Here is a 22,596-nt window from a genome sequence, read left to right as displayed (position 1 = left end):
TACATTAATATATGTGTGTGTGTATATATATGTCTACATATGTTTGTGTGTGTGTGTACATATATATATATACACATACACACACAAAATGGGTGTGTGTATGTGTATCTGAGATGACATTCTCCTTAGGAATTACATCACGATAGAATTGGTTGGGCAAGAGACCTAGAATCCAGTCCCTGCTCAGCCAGTCATTGAGTGATTTTGGGCAAATTACTTGTCTCTGAGCCTCAGTTTTCTCATCTATAAAATGAGACAAATCTTGATACTCTTCAACTTCTCTTCCAAAAGCAAAATTTTTATAATTCTATGAGTACAATGCTAATCTTATAGCCCAAGAACTGAGAATAACAGATTTCTTCAAGTTTGAAGGATTTAAAAAGTAACAGTCCTGCAAAGGTACAAAAGAAAGTGCATTTTAAAACCATGGACTTTTTTTTCATGGATTTAATAAAATTTGTGTACAAAATTCTCTCATATACCACAGACATCTGACCACATGATTAGAAATCACATAAATTACTCACAACTTCCTCACCAACATTAATTCACCCATGTAACAAACTTGCACATGCACCCCCACGAATCCAAAATAAAAGTTGAGAGAAAAACAATTACTCACAATTTAATATCTGTTAGAACATTTTCTGACTGTGCTGATCCAAGGAAGCAAGCTGGGATGTTGGACATTCTATAAGAAGAAAAACAAATATTCTGGCATCATGTACACACTACACATATCAATTTCATTCTTAAGTGAGAAAGAATAAAGAAATATAATAATGTATATTCCTGTTCTTTGCAATTTTCTTTTTTGTCACTTACTAACTTGATAAGCAAATTCCTTCAAGGGCCTTATCAGAATGCAAGTTTTTTTTGTGTTTTTTTTATTATTATACTTCAGGTTTTAGGGTACATATGCACAATGTGCAGGTTTGTTACATATGTATCCATGTGCCATGTTGGTTTGCTGCACTCATTAACTCATCATTTAGCATTAGGTTTTTAAGGTGGGTCTTTGAAAGAGACTGCAAGCTCAGGGCAGCAGGGGATGCCGGGGGGTAAAGGAGTAGGTTGCTAGAACCTATTCCCTCTATCTAACTGTATGTTTGTACTCATTAACCAACAGTAGGGTAACTATAGTTAACAACAATAATACTGTGTATTTCAAAATAACTCAAAGAAAAGATTAGAAATGTTCCCAGCACAAAGAAATGATAAATGTTCAAGTTGATGAACAAATGCCCTGATTTGATCAAGTGTATTTGATATGAGTGTATCAAAATACCACAGTACCCCATGAATATGTAAAGATATTACGTATCAATTTAAGAACAGATTGCAAGCTCAGGTTGAAGAAGCTGAAAAGTTTTTCATAGATAAAAAATATACTTCCATGTATACACTTCTTATCAAGCTAAAAAGCAAGGGTAACAGAAAGAGAAAAGAATTTTGAGATATTCAATGTAAACCAGCTAAAGTTATAATGTTTTTTAAAAAAATTTTATCAGGGCCACCTAGTAGCTTTGAATTATAGAGAACATAAGAAAGAAGATAAGCTCTTCCACTAAAGGGTCATTTATTACCAATAAAGATAAAGCAATATCTGCAGAAATGTGTTATTGTGAACTAGATTTTAACATGCATGATGGATCAGATGTTTCACCCACAGAAGAAAAAAAGAGGGTGATGTTGTGGCAATGATAACATGACTCACTTAAGGTGTAGCACTTGGTCTTCCATCAGAGAAATAAGGGGAGAGATGACAAGGCCAATCTTGCCTACATAAACGGGTGGATACTGGAAGCACAAACTCTTTCCATATCCTTGAAATGAAAAAAATATGATCATAGAAATAAAAATAAACCTTTGATGCTTTCATTTCTTTTTACAATGTACTTATACAGATGAATGGTCAATACTAATATGCTATCTTACGAAAAGCTAATTGATACATAAATCTGAGCATCTGTTCTTTGTTCACTCTCTTCTATATTTTACATCATTCGTAGTTGCATTTGTATTTTGAGAGTTTAATGAAAGATTAAGCATTTCAAACTCTTTATGTTTTTTTTTTTAAAGTTTTAGGTTATTTGCTTAAGTACAACTTACCAGTTGCCATGACAGCAACATTATCTCTTCTTTCTTCCAATACTGAATGAATCACTTTCCACTGAACTCTTGAAGGTGAAAAGCAAAAAGCTATTTTGTTTTATTAATAAGAAACCCAAGGTACAAAATTAAAATCCATTCAATTTTTCATTTCCTCTTATAGAATTTATTTTCGAACTTCATACATAAATGCACAAACCTGGAACTTTAAAAAAAACAACGCCATTTGACCAACCTCCCATTCAAGCTAACTAACAACTACCATTTGGTATATGTATTAAATTTTACTACATACATCTAAAGCAAAAAACAGATTCTAAGCTTCATACTAGATATCCAAAAGCATCAATACTTTAAAATAATAAGAGAAATGCTCAGGGACAAGGACTGACTGAAAAGAGAAATAAGGGAACTCTGTGAGGTGATGATAATAATATCTATTAATAAGAATTTGGGTTACATGGGTATGCACATGTATACTTAAAATTTGCAAATGTACACTTAAAGTTTTATATTTCCTTATGTGCAAATTTTACACCAAAGAAAAAACTGTAAGTAAATATTTAACTCATTAATAATTTACATGCTGAAATACTTAGGTGGAAGTGTAATGGTGTCCTCAATTGACCCTGAGATGCATTTTAAAACTGGAATGAATGAATGGATGGATAGAGAGATATGAATGGATGGATATGTGATAATGCAAGTATAGTAATGATAGTTGAATTTAGGTGGTGGGAATATAGACATGCACAGAAAAAAGTTCTTTCAACTTTACTACATCTTAGAAAATTTTCTTAATAAAATATCACGGGAAAAATCAACTGGAGAGGTGGTCTTCTGGCATGCTGTTACTGACCTATTCTTAACTAAGTGCTGGCTACAGGGTGCCCAGTTTATGAAAATTCATTGATCTCTACACCATGTGCACTTTTCTGTATGTAAGACATAAATAAAAAATGTTTAAGATCAAAAGAAAAAAGGAAAGAAATACTTCAGTGGATTATATTTTAAATTCTCAGAATAGGAAAAATCCAGTCTAGATTTTCACATGCTTATTAGTTTTATTCACATTTACTTGTTCATCTCATTCTTATTCATCTCATTTAATCCTTACAAAAATGTGCCTGTTAGATGTAAACATATTTTGAGTACATTAAAATAGATAAGATTATCACTATTCCTCGAATTGTTGTATTAAGAACTTCTAGTACATCTGCATGTTCTGAGTAATATCCACAAAACAGGCACATAGACACTCGTTTAATGAAAAACAAGTCAGTATTAAATTAACATTTATTTATAAGTATCTTTAAATTAGTTTCTACTCAGAACCGCTCAGTTAAAGGAAAACCATTTTTCCTCACTTATAAAAACAATTCGCAGAAATTGATTTTATATAAATATCACTTTGAAATAATTTTGTAGTCACACAGAAAATACAGTGTGGCCTGTATAACTATAGTGAAGTTGTGCTGTTGCTGTTAAGCAGACAGGTTATTTGCCTTTTCCCTTGTTTTAAAGAGAATACTAAATATGTGATTTGATTAACTGAGATTATACTCACGGTTTAAAACTGGAATGGCCAAAGTACATCTTGAGGCAAGTAACTTGCTCTTCATTGGGTGCTGGCAACAAAGAGTCTTGAAATAAAATAAAATGGGCATTTATGTTCAAATAGAAAAACACCACATAGAGGGAGAAAACAGTTCATTTCATTGGCTTCTTTGAAAGAATACAGTGATAGCTACCATGGGTTAATGTTTTCTATTTTTTAATTCCAATACAAATTGGTCTTCTGGGTACCATCTGTGACACTTGGATTACTTTTAAGTATTAGAATTTTGTTGTGATTCACACTTTGCCAGGACTATTAAAAAAAACTGATGTTTTAGAATCAGGAATACTTCTAAAGGCTAACATTTAGAACAAACCACGGCAAGCAATATACCAATCCAAATGTTATAATATAACCAACCTTCAATTAATGGTAATCAGAAATTACATTAGTGCTGCACTAAAAACGTCCACAGATAAAATAAAATCTTCGTTTTAGTTACCTAAAGCTAAATGTAGTTACACCTAAATTTAGTTACCAAAATCTCGTTTAGTTTAGTTACCTAAATCTAATTTAGTTAGGAAAAGTTAGTTACCTACATCTTTGGTCAAAATTCTAACTGCACAGCACAATGAAGTTATGCTAGCTCTACCCAAGTCACTTTCCCTGTCCACAGTGAGCTTGAAAGATTCCTGAGTGGCCAAGAAAGGGCAAAACAAAGAATCAAGATAATTTACCACTAAACAATGAAAGTTCATTATTGGAGTTCTCAGCTTTAATAATTCTAAATGAGAACTATAATGATTTGGAGAAATCACATCTGTATTTAATACAAAAAAACAAAGGGAAAGATATTTTTATCATCATAATGCTGCTATTACTCTATTTTTCTAAGTAGAATGATTGTGCTTTATGGAGACAAAAGCACTAAGGAGACAAAAGCTTATAAGAATCCAATAACTAACTATATGCCACGAAGTCCCTGACCTCCAAACCATCCAAAACTGGATCCTAAGTTAAAGTCAGTGGTAGGTATCACAGGTGAGTCATTTCAAACATACTTTAGTGCTTACCCTTATCATCATCTTCTTCCTCTTCATTAGCTTCATTTTCATCATCATATTCTTCTTCTTCTTTAGTAGGAAGACCCAGATTTCTTTCCATTTCTAAGCATTTAGAATGTGTTGGTTCTACCGTGCCACTATAGAGATTTTCTAAAGACTGAAAGTTTAAAAGAAATTTTAAAAGCAAAACCACTGACAGTGTCGTATCTTTTTCACCAAACACAAAAGGACTATTATTAACAGGGCCTACAATTTTGTTGAAAGCTGGCAGATGTGCAAGCCATACTACAAAAGAACATGTGTGCTCCAGTTTAAATATGTGCTCATGAATGGTTTCTAAGGCGCAAGGCCAAAGATGGAACATTTCCAGCATAAACAAGGCTCATTAATAGCATATAATAAACTGCCCCTGGGGAAAGCTATCATAAATTTTAAATTTGGATAATTTAAAACATTTTTTCTTTATTGCGCTTCAATATTTTCGATTCTCAAGTAGTAAACGTGGATTTTAATGTTATTTTTGTAACAAGTTCCTCTATATCATGTCAGTCGCATTCTTTTTGAATAAGGCTGAAACTATGAGCAAACAATAAATGTGTTTTGGAATTGTCAAAACAACAAAAGATTCAAATCATTTTAGAAAAGGGATTTTACAAACGTGAAATAAAGTTATTTGTGTTTATTTTGGCTTGACAGCATCTTGACATTCTCCCCTAAATAGATTATCTATTTCAAGAATATTTCAAAACTGTTTCATCTATAACATTTTTTAACTATGAAGAGACAGGAAGACTTTATTAAACTACAGTTTTTACTTTCTCTTTTTATTAAACCTTTTATTTAATCTTTTCATTTTGAAGGTTTTTTTTTAAAAAAAAAAAAAAGTATGTTCATTACAAGCCTGAAGGCAGAAAAAAGAAGTGTTTCTGTTTCTGTTTGTTTTATTTTATTCAAGTCCACAAACATACTTAGAATGCATTTTTAAAATAGAGTTCTCTAATATGGGCATCCAGGTTGCCTTCTAAGAGATTTAATGTATACGTTTGTAGACATCCACAAGTTTCCTATAAATATACTATTACAACAGTACTTCTCAGAGAAATGGATAATTAATAACAAAATACAATTCAGTATTTATGTTCTAGTTTTACTGTTAGCTAATATTTATTAAACACTTACTAAATGTCAGGCTCTATACTAAGCTCTTCTCAAGCAATACCTTAAATAATAATTATAACTGTTAACTGAGTATCAAAGATGCTAAGAAACTTCCCCAAAGTCACACAGATACTAACTGGAAAAGGTGGGATTCAAACCTCCATCTGAATTCACAATCTACTTTTTTTTTTTAATTTTTTAATTGAGACAGGGTCTCACTCTGTCACCCAGGCTGGAGTGCAGTGGCATGGTCATGGCTGACTGCAGCCTCAACCTCCCCAGGCTCCCCAGGTGATCCTCCCACCTCGGCCTCCGAAGTAGCTGGGACTACAGGTGCATGCCACCACACCCAGCCAATTCTTGTATTTTTCTGGAGAGACAAGGTTTTGCCATGTTGCCCAGGTTGGTCTTAAACTCCTGGAATGAAGTGATCCTCCTGCCTCGGCCTCCCAAAGTGCTGAGATTACATGAGTTAGCCACCATGCCTGGCCCTAGAATATACATTCTTACTCACTACTCATTACTTGGCCTCAAAACTAAAAGTCAGGAAATTAATCTCATTTCATAAAAATAAAAAAATTTCATCAACCTAAAGATTAAGAATAAAAAAAATGCATAATGGTGAACTTCTGTGTTTTTCTTCATTTTTTACTTAATTTAGCTACATTGGCTTTTCTTATTATACATCTTTGGTTAATAACACCTGACAAAGAAATTAGAGTTAAAGGAATAGAAAATATATAAATTATAAACTAGTATTTTCAATCTCAATAATAAATGAGTAAAACTGAACCATTTAATCCATTCGAAAATTATATAATATAAAATATCCATAGTAAATAATACCAAAGAAAGTAAAGATGATTATTGAATGTATAAAAACAAAACTTCCAAATAAAAACGGATACACATGAATTGGAAGAAAGGAAACTCAATTTCAATACTGGAGAGCCAAATCACTACCCATATTCCAGGAAAAAATTACAAGAAAGTAACACAAGAAGAAACATAGGGCTGGATGCGGCAGCTTACACCTGCAATCCCCAGCACACTGGGAGGCTGAGGCCAGTGGATCACTTGAGCCCAGGAGTTTAAGACCATCCTGGGCAACATGGTGAAACCCCATCTCTACAAAAAATACAAAAATAAGCTGGGTATGGTGGCGCACACCTGTAATCCCAGCTACTCGGGAGGCTCATGCAGGAGGATCACTTGAGCCCTAGAAGTGAAGGTCGCAGTGAGCCAAGATGGCACCACTACACCCCAGCCTGGGTAACAGAGTGAGACCCTGTTTCAAAAAAAAAGGAACAAAGAAAGTACATTTAAAATTAGTATATTACCTCTAACCCATTATTCATAGACTACATAAAAGAAACATGAATTGGAAAATGTGAAATCTAATGTTATATAATTAGTAGCAATTTCATTGTGGTGGAACCTGGTTTAGAATTAGTTAATATTTTACTTAATTAAATGTCCTTTGGAAAGAACTTGAAGTAATGTTTTTATAATTGTAAACATACCTTAAGCATCTCCATTTCTAAATCTTCATCGCTCTCAATTACATAGGATGTATCGTTTTCATTATTATTGGGAGATAAATGCTTTAAAAAAAAGTATTAAGCATTAATTTCCAATATAATTGACTTCATATCCTCTTTTCTGCAGAACAAAGCTCCTATATACTAGATATCTTTAGACAACTTCCTCTTCCCTAATGGATATATAATATATATTTACATATTTATATGATAGATAAAAAAGGGAGAGAGAGAAGAATGAACAAAGAAACAAAGAACCAAAGAGAAAGAAAGAAATACAGTTATGAATACAAAGTTAGATAAAGAGACAAAATAAAATCTCTGCTCTAAACAAGAATACAAAATGACAAGTTCAACTCAGGTTAAACAATGTCAAACTGTGTCTCCCAAACTTTTTGAATATAAGAACTCTTCACAATGTTGAAAAATGCCGTACAAAGAACAATAGTTGTTCCTTGACATCCACTGATTTAAAAAAAAATTGAAAAAAACTACTATGATTGTAATATCTTTAAATAAATCAGTATTTTACAAATAGCATTCTCTATATAATTGAAAAATAGTGTCAGAGATGTCATTTATTCAGTCTATTGCCAATGTTTGGGTATGAGGAAACTTTTCAATAATTTGGCAATCTCCAGGAACCAAGTGTCCAACGAGATGGGATACCCCACAAAAATCCATAGAAAGAAAACCTTCAAAAAATGCCAAATATTTAAACAGAAAGTAGGAAAAGGAAGTACAGCCTTAATTAATCTGCAAAATTTAAGCAATAAAAAAATTGAAAATAAGCTTTTTACTAGGAAAAAAGTTCTTTTTTAAAAAAACAATTCTTTTGCTTCTTAAAGAGTAAAGAAAACAATACTAAAAATTGGTACCCAATAAAAAAATGGCAATAATTGGTGTAAAAGATGTCAGTCAAATAATGAAATCCAAGGCCAGGTGCAGTGGCTCACACCTGTAATCCCAGCACTTTGGCAGGCCAAGGCGGGTGGATTACTTGAGGTAAAGAGTTCGAGACCAGCAAGAACAACATGGTGAAACCCTGTCTCTACTAAAACTATAAAAATTAGCCGGGCATGGTGGTGCACGCCCATAATCCCAGCTACGCCAGAGGCTTATGCAGGTCGCCGGAGGCTTATGCAGGAGGATCACTTGAGCCCAGGAGGTGAAGGCTGCAGTGAGCCGAGATGGAGCAACTGCACTCCAGCCTGGGTGATAGAGTGAGACCCTGTCTCAAAATAAAAAATAAGAAGGAACAAGGAAAGCACATTTAAAATTAGTATATTACCTCTAACCCATTATTCACAGACTACATAAAAGAAACATGAATTGGAAAATGTGAAATCTAATGTTACATAATTAGTAGCAATTTCATTGTGGTGGAACCTGGTTTAGAATTAGTTAATATTTTACTTAATTAAATGTCCTTTGGAAAGAACTTGAAGTAATGTTTTTATAATTGTAAACATACCTTAAGCATCTCCATTTCTAAATCTTCATCGCTCTCAATTACATAGGATGTATCGTTTTCATTATTATTGGGAGATAAATGCTTTAAAAAAAAGTATTAAGCATTAATTTCCAATATAATTGACTTCATATCCTCTTTTCTGCAGAACAAAACTCCTATATACTAGATATCTTTAGACAACTTCCTCTTCCCTAATGGATATATAATATATATTTACATATTTATATGATAGATAAAAAAGGGAGAGAGAGAAGAATGAACAAAGAAACAAAGAACCAAAGAGAAAGAAAGAAATAGTTAGGAATACAAAGTTAGATAAAGAGACAAAATATAATCCCTACTCTAAACAAGAATACAAAATGACAAGTTCAACTCAGGTTAAACAATGTCAAACTGTGTCTCCCAAACTTTTTGAGTATAAGAACTCTTCACAATGTTGAAAAATGCCCTACAAAGAACAATAGTTGCTCCTTGACATCCACTGATTTAAAAAAGATTGCAAAAAACTACTATGATTGTAATATCTTTAAATAAATCAGTATTTTACAAATAGCATTCTCTACATAATTGAAAAAGTTTCAGAGATGTTATTTATTCAGTCTATTGCCAATATTTGGGTATGAGGAAACTTTTCAATAATTTGGCAATCTCCAGGAACCAAGTGTCCAACGAGATGGGATCCTCCACAAAAATCCATAGAAAGAAAACCCTCAAAAATGCCAAATATTTAAACAGGAAGTAGGAAAAAGAAGTACAGCCTTAATTAACCTGCAAAATTTAAGTGATAAAAAAATTGAAAATAAGCTTTTTACTAGGAAAAAAAGTTATTTTATTTTTTAAAAGTTCTTTTACTTCTTATTTAACGAATAAAGAAAACAATACTAATAATTAGTACCCAATAAAAAATGGCAATAATTGGTGTAAAAGATGTCAGTCAAATCACGAAATCCAAAGCCAGGTGCAGTAGCTCACACCTGTAATCCCAGCACTTTGGGAGGCCAAGGCAGGCGGATCCCTTGAGGTCAGGAGTTCGAGATCAGCATGGCCGACATGGTGAAACCCCGTCTCTACTAAAAATACAAAAATTAGCCAGGTGTGGTGGCGGGCACCTGTAATCCCAGCGACTCAGGAGGCTGAGGTAGGAGAATCCCTTGAACCAGGGAGGCAGAGGTTGCAGTGAGCCAAGACTGCACCACCGCACTCCAGCTTGGGTAACAGAGATAGATTCCATCTCAAAAAAAAAAAAAAAAAAAAAAAAAATCACGAGGTCAGGAGATCGAGACCATCCTGGCTAACACAGTGAAACTCCGTTTCTACTAAAAAATACAAAAATTAGCCAGGCGTGGTGGCGGCTGCCTGTAGTCCCAGCTACTTGGGAGGCTGAGGCAGGAGAATGGCGTGAACCCGGGAGGCAGAGCTTACAGTGAGCCGAGATCATGCCACTGCACTCCAGCCTGGGCAACAGAGCAAGACTCTGTCTCAAAAAAAAAGAAAAAAAAAAATGATGAAATCCTGATAATCCTATAATATTATATGAAACATATCACCTAAAGTGTATACCTAATAAGAAATTCCTAGAAAATCAAAGGGAAATGCAGATGTTAGCAAAAACTGATATTTCCCAGAAGGGGAAAATCCTTTATGAATGGTTGGTATGAGAATATTTTGAAAACCATTTTAAAATGAAATGCATGTATATACTGATAGAAGTGATTACTAATAGTTACCAAAATATAGAGAATTGCTCAAATGCTAAAATTATTGTTGCCATTAGAAAAGTGATGGGGAAATAACTCTAATTAAATGGTCAAATCTAATTTTTTTAAAAAACTTATTTATCGTGAAATAAAATATAAAATTTCAGAGAACATAGGCATCTTAAGTAATTTTGTAAACTAATGCAAAACAAATGAGAAATCAATAAATTAATTTAATGAAGAAATTAAAGAAAAAATCTGACTCTGAGATGACAATAAAACTATAGTGTCAAGCAAAAGCATCAGGAGTTTATTAGAAACCCTCTCACACGAGCAAGTGAAGCAATTCTGGGCCAGGCACAGTGACTCACACCTATAATTCTAACACTTTGGGAGGTGGATCACTTGAGTCCAGGAGTTGGAGACCAGTCTGGGCAAAAGAGCGAAACCCCATCTCTATAAAAAATACAAAAATTAGCTGAGTGTAGTGGTGCAGGCCTGTGGTCCCAGCTACTAGGGAGGCTGAGGTGAGAGGATCGCTTAAGCCCAGGAGTTGAAGGCTGCAAGGAGCCAAGATCGCACCTCTGCACTCCAGCTGGGGTGACAGAGCAAGACCCTGTCTCAAAAGAAAAAAGAAAAAAGAAAAATATTCTGTATAAAGAAATAAAATACACCCCCAAAAATCAAAGTCAGAAGAGTAAACACTAGTAGATATGAAGAGAATCCACAAAAGCAGAGATATCTATTATGAAAAAAGCATACGAAATTATAAAATAGCAAACAAATGTGTGCTGACACTATAAAATCTTTCCACTACACAATGCTGCATATCATACTAAGTCAGGAACAGCAAACTACGGCTCACAAGCCAAATGTGGCCTACTATGTTTTTGTAGATAAAGTTTTATTGAAACACAGACAGGCACATTTGTTTACATTTGTCTGCGGCTGCTTTCACGCTACAACAGCAGAACTGAGTAACTGCAACAGAGACTGTATGACCCACAAAGCCTAAAATATTTACTATCTGCCCCTTTACAGAAATAAAGTCAGCCAGACCCTACGAATAACTAAAAATGTGCTTCCTCTTTATTTAGTACCTCAGTAGATTTATAAGCAGTATCACTAAGATACTCTTCCTGAGCCTGCTGTTCCAAAATTTGGAGCTCATGTTCTGTAATATCTAACGACATCAAACAAGCTCTTTCCGTATTCTCTTTCAATTTATTGTCATCTACTCCATCTTCAAATCCATCTTCTTTTCGTTCCACTTTATTTCCAAGTACATCTTCTCCATCATGTTTAGCTAAATGATCAAGTGTTGGGTCCCACGTTTCATCTTCAACGTTAATTAAAACTTTATGTTCTCTAATTTGTTTCTGTTGTACTCCCCCAGTAGTTGAATCTTCAGAAGATAATAAGTTTAAGTTATTGCTGGGCCTCAGTTCAGTCTCAAGGTTAGTAGACCCAATTATCATTTTCCTCAGTGAATACAGATTTTCTGAAATATCCTTTAGTAAGATAGAAACCCTAAAAAAAAATTAAGAAGGATTAATTCAACTTTAATTGCATTAACTACAAGGACAAATTGTGAAGCTTTTTAACAAGTAAAAGTTTTCTAAGCTGACCTTCACTTAAAAGCTCAATAGTATTAAGGCTGTTCTTCATTCCCTAATGCCCATATATAATTACAGCTTGCAGGCTACTCTCTAGCATCAAGGCACTTCTGCACCAACAGTGGACTTGTATGATTACTAAGAGTCAGTAGTGCTTGGTCCCAAATTTGTTTATGCCAACTATATGTTTTTTGTTGATTAATTTAATTAAATGTAAAGTAAGTTGATGATACATGACCACCAAAAAAAAAACACCCTATTTCATTAAATAAAAGTTGAATACATGGAAAGATTTTGTAAATTTCTTTTTTGTTTAAAAAAAAAAAAAGGTGTTTGATAAACTGTGATAAAAGAACCCTAAAAGTCTCAAGGGAAATTATAATGCCTAGGACTCTGCACTCAGATTGCTTCAAGTGTCTTAATTTTTCACTGTCTTAAAGAATTGGAAATTGTAGATGGTACATTATAGGTATGGTTTAAACAAGAAACACTATGCAGAATTCCAAAGAGCTGGCCTGTATATAATGAAAAAGCCTTGACATACACAAAAAGATTGGTACAAACAAACATTAACATTTTAAGTTAAAAGAAAATTTGGGGCGGGTGCAGTGGCTCACGCCTGTAATCCCAGCACTTTGGGAGGCTGAGGCGGGTGAATCACTTGACGTCAGGAGTTCGAGACCAGTCTGGCCAACATGGCAAAACCATGTCTCTACTAAAAATACAAAAATTAGCTGGACGTAGTGGCACGCGCCTGTAATCTCAGCTACTCAGGAGGCTGAGGCAGGAGAATCACTTGAATCCCATAGGTGGAGGTCCCAGTGAGCTGAGATCATGCCATTGCACTCCAGCCTGGGTGACAAGAGCAATACTCCATCTCAAAACAAAAAAAGAAAGAAAATTTTGATGATACCGTTTTGCCTAATTTTTTCACTTCACTGATCAATTACTAGTCCCAACTGCAACAAGTAAGCGTGTCTGTGCTCTAATTTGAAAATGATGCTGTTTTGCATCTCCAAAAATCTCGAAACTCTACATTTTTGGAACAGAAAAAAATCAATTTCCCATCAGTAGGCAAATATAACAAGTGAGAAAATATGGATACGATGCATATAAATAAATATGAGCTGAATTTCTTAGCTCCTTAATTGCAGTTGCTAATGTATAACATTTTAACTAAGTAAGTTTAAACGACTATATTATAACCCAACCTAGTTAGTTGGAATGGAAAACCACTACGAGTGTAAAATGAGGCACAATATCTTGTCTGTTTGTTGTAGAGCTTATTAAAGTACTTCAAAAAAGCAGAAATTAGTGAAAGTGAAGGGAGTATGATAGGCAAGGACATGTTTTACTCTTTAGTGATTTTGTTTAGGTCTTCTAATATTTATATCTTTAAAATCAATGCTTCATAAAATCTGACATGCCTTTTAAAATTTTATATTAATGACTCAAGTAAAAATTTGATCTTTCATGGGAATAACCTATCAAAAATACTAAGTGCTTTCATGAGTTATTTCCAGTTACTTCCATCACCGAAAACACCACTCCAAAGTTGGGCTCAAGCTTAAGTAGAAAAGTCTACATTAACACAAACAAAATCAAGAGCAAAATTAAATTCAAAAACTAAAAACACACTAATGTTATCTAATTTAAAAAGTCTAAAATTCTATAAATCTTATAAAGAACTTTTAGCTTTATATACAGCCACTGAAATTTTAAAATTATATGCAAATAGTTTAGTAGGAACAGATATGTGATTCAGTTTAATTGTTACATGGACAGGAAATGGTGTAACATACAAACACAGCAACAGTGGCACAGATTGACTATCAAGAGTGTAAGGGCTCATTTATCAGGCCCTGACATCAGGGAATATAACATGCCTTATGTAAGATAACTAATATTTACTCTAACAAGTACCAAAGGCTGTCCTGCCTTCTTCAGTAAGGCACAGTGTACTTTTCCTTCTTTTTCAGGATTGTTATTATGCATATTAGTAGCCTGCAGACAGCCTTAGCACCCAGCAGAATGTCAAGTACATGACAGCAATAGAAGAGATATATACTGAATTTAAATCGATGACTAAGCAGTACTATACACTGCCAATACCTTCAGAGTCCACTGAAGCATAACGCTGCTCCCTTCTGTAACAAACTTCAAACCACTCTATTTTAAGAGTTCTTAGTTCTGATTTTTATAGTTTTGTCCACTCTTTCAGATTGTCAGCTGTCACTTCCACCTACTGTCATGTGCATATCATTACTTATTTACACCATTTTTACTTTAAGTCAGTACCCAAGCTTGTCAAACTGGATCTATGAACAAAATGTGGCCTCCTGCACTCCACTGGAAATGCAGAAAGTAAGCTGGAATACATGCTTATAGCATTATTTTGACTGCTCAGAGGTCTTTTTTGTTCCCTCCTGGTTCCGAGGTGTCATCTAGATACATTAGATATTACTGTAGACTTGTTACAAAGAGCATGAAATAAGAGATAGTTATTGTTTTCACACTAAAACTTCACAAGACCCAGTATTTCCCATTTCCAAGTTTTAAGAAAACCTATGTAGCTTCAATATGTAAAAAGTAATTACATAAACTGATAATTCGTGTCATACCCAACTAAATCAGGGTCAAGGGCCAAGGGGAAAAAAGCACTCAAGGCACATAACATTACTCTAAGAATGTAATTTTCTGTGAGCCTAGCTGCTGAAACTGCCTATTGTAACCTAAAACCCGTTTTATCTAATAGATACTGAAACAACCTGTTGCAACTCTAAGACTAGTTTTACCCACCACAGTCACTAACCAATCAGAGCTTCCAACTCCCCAAAATTTACTAGTGCCAAAGAACTTTCTGGAAAAACAATGTCATATTTTCCTTTTTCTATAACCTCCAAACTTCTCTTTGTTCTTCAGAGATACCAAAGATACCCAGTCTGTGTATATGCCCCAAATTTAATTCTTGCTTCCCAAATAAAACATTTTCAATTTAAAGATCTGTCTCTATATTTTAATTGACTTCAATAGATATTAGGAAGCAAAGCATTAAGCATATGTGATTTACATCCAGTAGATATTTTAATTGCTAGTACAAAAATCTGAAATGCATGAAAAAGTCATGTAAAAGGTGACTGCTCTAATTTCATGGAGGGAAAAATGTATAAATGAGTAAGAAATGGCTTTACTAGTATCCTTCCCCATTTTAAAGTTATATCTTTCAGGCCGGGCGCGGTGGCTAACGCCTGTAATCCCAGCACTTTGGGAGGCTGAGGCGGGCAGATCACGAGGTGAGGAGATCAAGACCACGGTCCTGACTAACACGGTGAAACCCCGTCTCTACTAAAAATAAAAAAAAATTAGCCAGATGGGGTGGCAGGCGCCGGTAGTCCCAACTACTCAGGAGGCTGAGGCAGGAGAACGGTGTCAACCTGGGAGGTGGAGCTTGCAGTGAGCCGAGATCATGTCAATACACTCCAGCCTGGGCAACAGAGCGAGACGCCGTCTCAAAAAAATGAAAGTTACATCTTTCAGAAATTCTCCAAGTTTGCATTAAAAATTACCAAAACAAATTCTAGGGGGGCAACTTACTTTGACAAAAAAGCTAAATTTATATATCAGGGTTTTAAATCTCAATCAAAATCCATCACAAATCTTATCCAGAAAAGCATACATTAACTGCATTTTTTCGAGTCAGAATTCTTTCTATTCCAAGTAAGAACTTCACATTTCTACAAAGTATTTTTTGGCCCAAAATTACATTACCACATTCTAATTGTTCATTATTCCAGAGCATTCCTGCTTTTAGAGATTTAATAAGGAAGTCATCCTGCAATTAAGGCCAGGACAAGGTCTGATTCCAAAAAGACATAGCCCCTGTATTCCAAGGTCTATTAATCTGTATAACATTTGATCCAAATTTTTTAAGTTACCTAGTGCTTTAACTATAAAAGAATCTCTAAAATTGGAATGCCTTTTGTTCCAATAATCTATTAATTAAGTAGAATTCTTAAGTAATAATCAGATAATAACAGAAATGAGGCTACTAAGTATGAAGTTGCTTTTGGTCACTATAGATTTCAAGTGACCAAACTATAAATGTTATTAAATCAAAGATACTCATTAACAGAAAGAAAATGACAACTTTGAATCTTAAATATTTTCCTTAATGTATAATTTATTTTGCTTTGACCAAAAATATAATATAGATATAATTTCAAAATGTGTAATATGAATACAATTTCTATTCCTTTGTTTCATAAAACATCCTACAAAGCAGACAGAAAAGGCTTAAACCTTTGGATTCACTATTCAACAACTGGAAAGATATTTCTCAAATTTATACATCAGTCTGTGTGTGTGTATTCAAGCAAATTTCTATGAGTCAGCCTTAATGACTAGTATTCTTTACATATAGGAAAATGTGATAAAAAAAAACAGAATTGATTTAAGTTAAAAAAAAAAAAAACGGTAATATTTAACCTCTGTGGGTTTTCCAATTTACTGAAAGCATCAGGAAGATGCTTAGCCAGATCCATCACTTCCTCAGAGATTGAAGTCAACTGTTTGTTCATGTCACTAAGTAGGATTTCTTCCTCTGGGGGAAAAAAAACATCAATATTAATTTTCAAACCACAAAGCAGAGATACTACTTCATTAAATAATATTAGGGCTCAAATTTTCATTTTATTTCCTTAAATGAATTCCAACAAAAAGACCTTATTCAATCCCCAAATTGCCTCAGTCGCTTTCCCTCTCTTTCAAATTCTTACTGTTTAAATTTAAAGTAAATTCCAAATGATCTGCAGTCATATGTATTATAACCCAGCAGTTATTCGCCTAGGCAGAAGGAGAAGGTGGAAATGAGAATCTGAACCCGTCTGTACTATTGCAAAATCAGAAGTCAGTTTAACACCATGTATGCTGCTACTTAATAATACTGTTTAGTAAGCACAGCCTTCAACAGTCATCCCTCATTGCCTTCATTCCCAGTCATCACCAAAATAAAATGTAAGCCCTTCCTTTTTTTTTTCTTTTTGAGACAGAGTCTCACTCTGTCGCCCAGGCTGGAGTGCAGTGGCGTGATCTCGGCTCACTGCAACCTCCACCTCCCGGCTTCAAGCTATTCTCATGCCCTAGCCCCCGGAGTAGCTGGGACTACAGGCATGTGCCACCACGACCAGCTAATTTTTTTTTTCTTTTTTTTGTATTTCTAGTAGAGACAGTGTTTCGCCATGGTGGCCAGGCTGGTCTCCAACTTCTGGCCTCAAGGGATCCACCCACCTTGGCCTCCCAAAGTGCTGGGATTACAGGCACGAGCTACCACCCCCGGCCAAAATAAAATGTAAGCCTTTCTAATCAGTGATCTAAATTCTCAACTTCATCCTGTCTGGTACATCATTTGCCATCAACAGCACAAAGCCTGCCCTGCTTTCCCAAACAATTCGCTTGCTTAGAATTTATTCATCATCATTTCTCTTGTCCTTCAAAAGCCTATCTCCTCTGAGACCTATGAGACAGAGCTACAAAACCTGCTATTCCTGATTACTACAGTTATCTTGTCATCTCCAAACTGCATCCTTTCATCCCTTGGAGATCTTAGTGCCTGATTTATTAACTGACTTTCCCTCCACTACTATTCCTGTGATCACTGCCAGTGACTTCAACATCCACAGGCCAGTTCCTTGACCCCTGCATTTCCGACAATCTTTTCTTCAACAGACCTTAGCCACTCAATTCCATAGTCATACCGTTGACCTTATAATTGCCAACAAAATCACCACTTCCAGACTTCAACTGTAAGCCTTCCACCCTGAGAACACCAGCATCCCTATCTTTCCTTCCAGCATGCTTTCCCCAACAATACTTTGACACTTGCAGAACCAAATCCATTGATCCTATCACCTTTTCCTTACCTATCCCATCCCTACTCCCACTCCCCACTGAGCCTTCCATTCCTCTCTTACCCACATTACAGTAATCATTCCTTTTTCTCTATAGACTCTCAACTCCTTTGCTCTTCCCTCCCTCCATGGTAATTACCTGGCAAAACCTCTACTAGTAATAAAACCCACTTTTTTTTACCTACCTGATGCCTACACCCAAGCAGTTGAATAGAGTTGAAAATAAAGCACATCGATGATGACACAAGTTATTTTAAACTCATGACAGATTTCAAACGCACCCTCAGCAATGACTGTTAATTCTTCTACATTTCCCACTCTCAAAATGACTATTTCAAACCTCTTCCTTTGTGAACTTCTAACACCTGTTTGACCCTCCTATTACTCAGAGAACAACTTCACCTCTTATTTCACTAAGAAAAATGAAATAATATGAGAATTACCTCGTCTTCCCACTTTTCAATTTGCTAATTATTCAGTCTTCAGATCTCTACTCCCATTTATAGCGAAATTCCTTGGAAGAGTTGTCTATACTCACTCTCTCAAATTTTCTGCTCCCATTTCCTCCCAAACCAACTGCAACTAAGCTTTTATCCAAATCAGTAGAGCAAAGCTGCTTTTGAAAAGGTTACTGATGAGCCGGGTGCAGTGGCTCACGCCTGTAATCCCAGCACTTTGGGAGGCCGAGGCGGGTGGATCACGAGGTCAGGAGATCAAGACCATCCTGGCTAACATGGTGAAACCCCATCTCTACTAAAAATACAAAAAAAAAAAAAAATTAGCCGGGCGTGGTGGTGGGCGCCTGTAGTCCCAGCTACTCGGGAGGCTGAGGCAGGAGAATGGTGTGAACCCAGGAGGCAGAGCTTGCAGTGAGCGGAGATCGCACCACTGCATTCCAGCCCGGGCGACTGAGCAAGACTCCATCTCAAAAAATAAAAGAAAATAAAGGTTACTGATGGCCTCTACACCATCGAACCCAACTGTTAATTCTAGACTCTCATCTCACTCAACCTCTCCGAATGATTTAAAGCAACTGACAACTTCTTCCTATTTCAAACATTTTCTTCAGGTGGCTTCAGAACTAAACACCTCCTGTACTTCCCTCCTTCATTAGTGGCCCTCCCAGTCCTCTTTGCTGCCTCTCCTCATCTTCCCAACCTCTAAATGCTGGTGTGCCCTTGAGGTCAATATCACGTCTATTCTTTATTTCATTCACTCCCTATTTTATCTCATTCAGTCTCACTGCTTTAACTACCATCAGATCTGAATTACATCTCCAACCTCAACCTTGAACTTTGGGATCATATTTCCAACTAAGATATTCTCTTGGATATCAATAATCATCTAAAACTTAGGATATCCAACACTGAAATCTAAAGTTTTCTCACCCAAACCTGTTCTTCTCATAATCTGTCCACTATAACTGACCTTTCCATTCATCAGATGATCTGACCAAAATATCTGAATGTTCTATGAATCTTTACATCTCACCCCTTACAGGGAATTCATCAGCAAATCCCTCACAATATATATCTTCCAAATACCTACAGAAGCTACCACCTCTCATCACTTCTATTGCTACCCGCCTAATTCAAACAATTATTGTCTATTGCCTGGGCTGTTACAATAGCCTCCTAACTCTCTGCCAAAATGCCCCGGGGCTAAACATTTTTCCTCTTACAACAACCAGAAAAATCTTTCTAAAATAAAATTTTAATTATATCATTCTTCTGCTCCAAACCCTCTATGGGTTTCCCATCACCCATCATCGTATTTATTTTCATTAATAAGAAATGAAGTGAGATTCACAGCCTACAAGGCCCTAAGTGATGTGGCCCAAGCTCCTTTTCCAGCCTCATTTCCTGCCACTCACTCTTACCCTCACTCATTTCATTCAGTTATAGGCACTGTTCCTCCAAAAGAGCCAGCCAATCACCCTAGGAGGCTTTGCACTTTCTTCCCTCTAATCCTGCTATGCTCTTCCTTCAGCTAACCACATGGCTCTCTCACTTCACCCAAAGGAAATGAAGCAGCATGGTTTGCTTGGTTTGTAAATTTTCCTGAGCAACTCTAACAGTGCCTGACACATAAGCACCCAACATATAAGTGTTATATGCATCAATAAACGTTCCCTTTCCAAACTAAGCTTCTAGAACAGTTGTTTACACATGCCTTAGTTATTTCTAAAATAACTAAAACAAGCTTCTAAGAAAATGTTGTTTTCAAGCCAGATGCAGAGGCCTGAAACCCAAGGTATTCAGGAGGCTGAGGCAGGAGGATCGCTTGAGGCCACGAGTCTGAGCCAGGCTGGGCAACATAATGAGACCCTGTCTCTGTTTCCAAATTGCTCAGATCTAACTTACTCCTCTATTCACGTTAATATGACTTCCACCCACCTCATTCTCTTGCTATGGTTATAGGACCTTCATGATACCAAAGCCCGTGGACTCTTCTCTGTTTGAATAGCATATGCTCCAAATGACCACTCCTCAAAACACTCCTATGCTACCCAGAACAGCAAAACTATTGTTTAAAAGATTACAAATGATCAGTGCATTGCCAAATCTAATGATGAATTCTAAGTCCTCGGTTTCTCAAACTCTCAGCAGAATTTAAAACAGTTGATAGCATCCTCCTACTTAAAACATGTTCTTCACTTGGCTTTCTGCACATCACACCTCCTAATTTCCTCGATGTCTATGGCAACTCCTTTGGTGTCCCCCTCTCCACGCAAATGTTCAACACTAAGAGTTCCTGGGGATTCTCAGTCCCAACTCTCTTAACTCAAACTGTCCTCTGCGCTACAGCCAACACAACTAATTCTTGCACCACCTCCACTTTGCTGTCTTACAGCTCTCCCTCCCTTAACATACCTAAAATCAACTGTGTGACAACGCATCCCAAAATCCTGCTCTTCCTCAATGCTTTTCACCCGTTGCTTATGCCAACAACACAGGAATGATCCTTGACATGTGTCTTTCATTATTACCTCAAATTCCATTGGTTTATTAATTGTATTTTGAGGCTGGGCATAGTGCCTCATGCTTGCTCTACTAAATGTATTTTGAGGTCAGGTGTGGTAGCTCATGCCTATAATTCTAGCACTTTGGGAGGCTGAAGTAGGCGGAAGACTTGAGACCAGGAGTTCGAGACCAGCCTGGCCAAAATGGCGAAACCACATCTCCACTAAACGTACAAAAATTAGCTGGGCGTGGTGGCAGGCACCTGTAACCCCAGTTACTCAGGAGGCTGAGGCAGGAGAATCACTTGAACCCAGGAGGTGGAAGCTGTGGTAAGCCAAGATCGCATCACTGCACTCCAGCCTGGGTGACAGAGTGAGACTCAAAAAAAGGAAAAAAATGAATTTTGAATCTGTCAACTTCTCTCCATTCTCAACACAATTAACCCACTCAAGTTGCCATTACTTCTCACTTGGATTATTGTCACAGCCTCCCAAAAGATATTCCTACGGTGACTCCTGCCTCCCTCCTACCATCCATTTTTTATTCTAGAGCCCAAGTTCTTATTTTTTTAATGTAATTCACTTCACTGCTGTGTTTAAAACTCTCAGTCACTTCGATTGCTCTTGGGAGGAGATATAAACTCCTTACCATGGCCCATCTGCTTTCCTTTTTCTGCTTCACCTTCATCTGCCCAGCCCTATTCAATGTTCACTATACTGAACTACTTTGAATTACCTATAGATACCATCATTTCTCTTACCTCTGTAACTTGGCACCTGTAATTTCCTGTACCCATTCTTTCCTATACTCTTCAGCTAGCTAACTTTTTTTTTTTTTGAGACAGAGTCTCGCTCTTGTGCAGGCTGGAGTGCAATGGCGCGATCTCGGCTCACTATAACCTCCACCTCCCAGATTAAAGCGATTCTCCTGCCTCAGCCTCCCAAGTAGCTGGGATTACAGGTGCCCGTCACCACAATCAGCTGATTTTTTGTATTTTTAGTATAGATGGTGTTGCACCATTTTGGCCAGGCTGGTCTCGAACTCCTGACCTCAGGTGATCCACCCACCTCAGCCTCCCTAAGTGCTAGGATTACAGCCTCCCAAAGTGCTAGGATTACTGCCCTTGGCCTTAGCTAACTCTTGCTCAGGTTTCAGGTCTGGCTTTTACCTGCACTTTCTCCAGGAAGTATTCTAGAATATTTCCCCCAATATGTGTCAGATGCCTCTCGGTGTGCCAACTACAGCACCTTGTTTTCCCATGACATAAGACTCATCTCCCTATACTGCAATTGCTTTCTTCACTCATCTATATCCCCAATAAAACTGTAGGCCCCTCAGGAAACAGAGTATGCCTGGCTTGTTCACTACTATATTCCCATATCGTAAAATGCTCAACAATATTTAATAAATGAGTAAATGTATCTTTAACTACTATATCATTTGGTGTTTATTAGCTACCATCTTGGGAATAAGTCAATGGGGAAACAATGTGTAAATATCCTTTTAT

At 36.2% G+C, this 22,596-nt stretch overlaps 1 protein-coding gene across 2 annotated transcripts in view; it reads right to left on the bottom strand.

The window, feature by feature from the left end:
- Nucleotides 1-22,596, bottom strand: part of WRN (WRN RecQ like helicase) — a 152,687-nt gene that overhangs the window by 87,517 nt on the left and 42,574 nt on the right. For both annotated transcript variants that reach the window (XM_003269548.3, XM_030817077.1), the window contains exons 8-16: nt 16,706-16,820; nt 11,705-12,134; nt 8,908-8,988; nt 7,416-7,496; nt 4,744-4,891; nt 3,680-3,755; nt 2,113-2,180; nt 1,718-1,826; nt 623-691 (exon numbers count right to left, since the gene is read on the bottom strand). In XM_003269548.3, the coding sequence (XP_003269596.1) occupies nt 623-691; nt 1,718-1,826; nt 2,113-2,180; nt 3,680-3,755; nt 4,744-4,891; nt 7,416-7,496; nt 8,908-8,988; nt 11,705-12,134; nt 16,706-16,820 (1,177 nt within the window). The remainder of the gene's footprint in view (nt 1-622; nt 692-1,717; nt 1,827-2,112; nt 2,181-3,679; nt 3,756-4,743; nt 4,892-7,415; nt 7,497-8,907; nt 8,989-11,704; nt 12,135-16,705; nt 16,821-22,596) is intronic.

The sequence above is a fragment of the Nomascus leucogenys genome, chromosome 8, assembly GCF_006542625.1.
Source record: "Nomascus leucogenys isolate Asia chromosome 8, Asia_NLE_v1, whole genome shotgun sequence".
Lineage (NCBI taxonomy): Eukaryota > Metazoa > Chordata > Mammalia > Primates > Hylobatidae > Nomascus > Nomascus leucogenys.
Note: the sequence above shows the minus strand (reverse complement) of the source record. Positions and strands in the feature narration are given on the sequence as shown.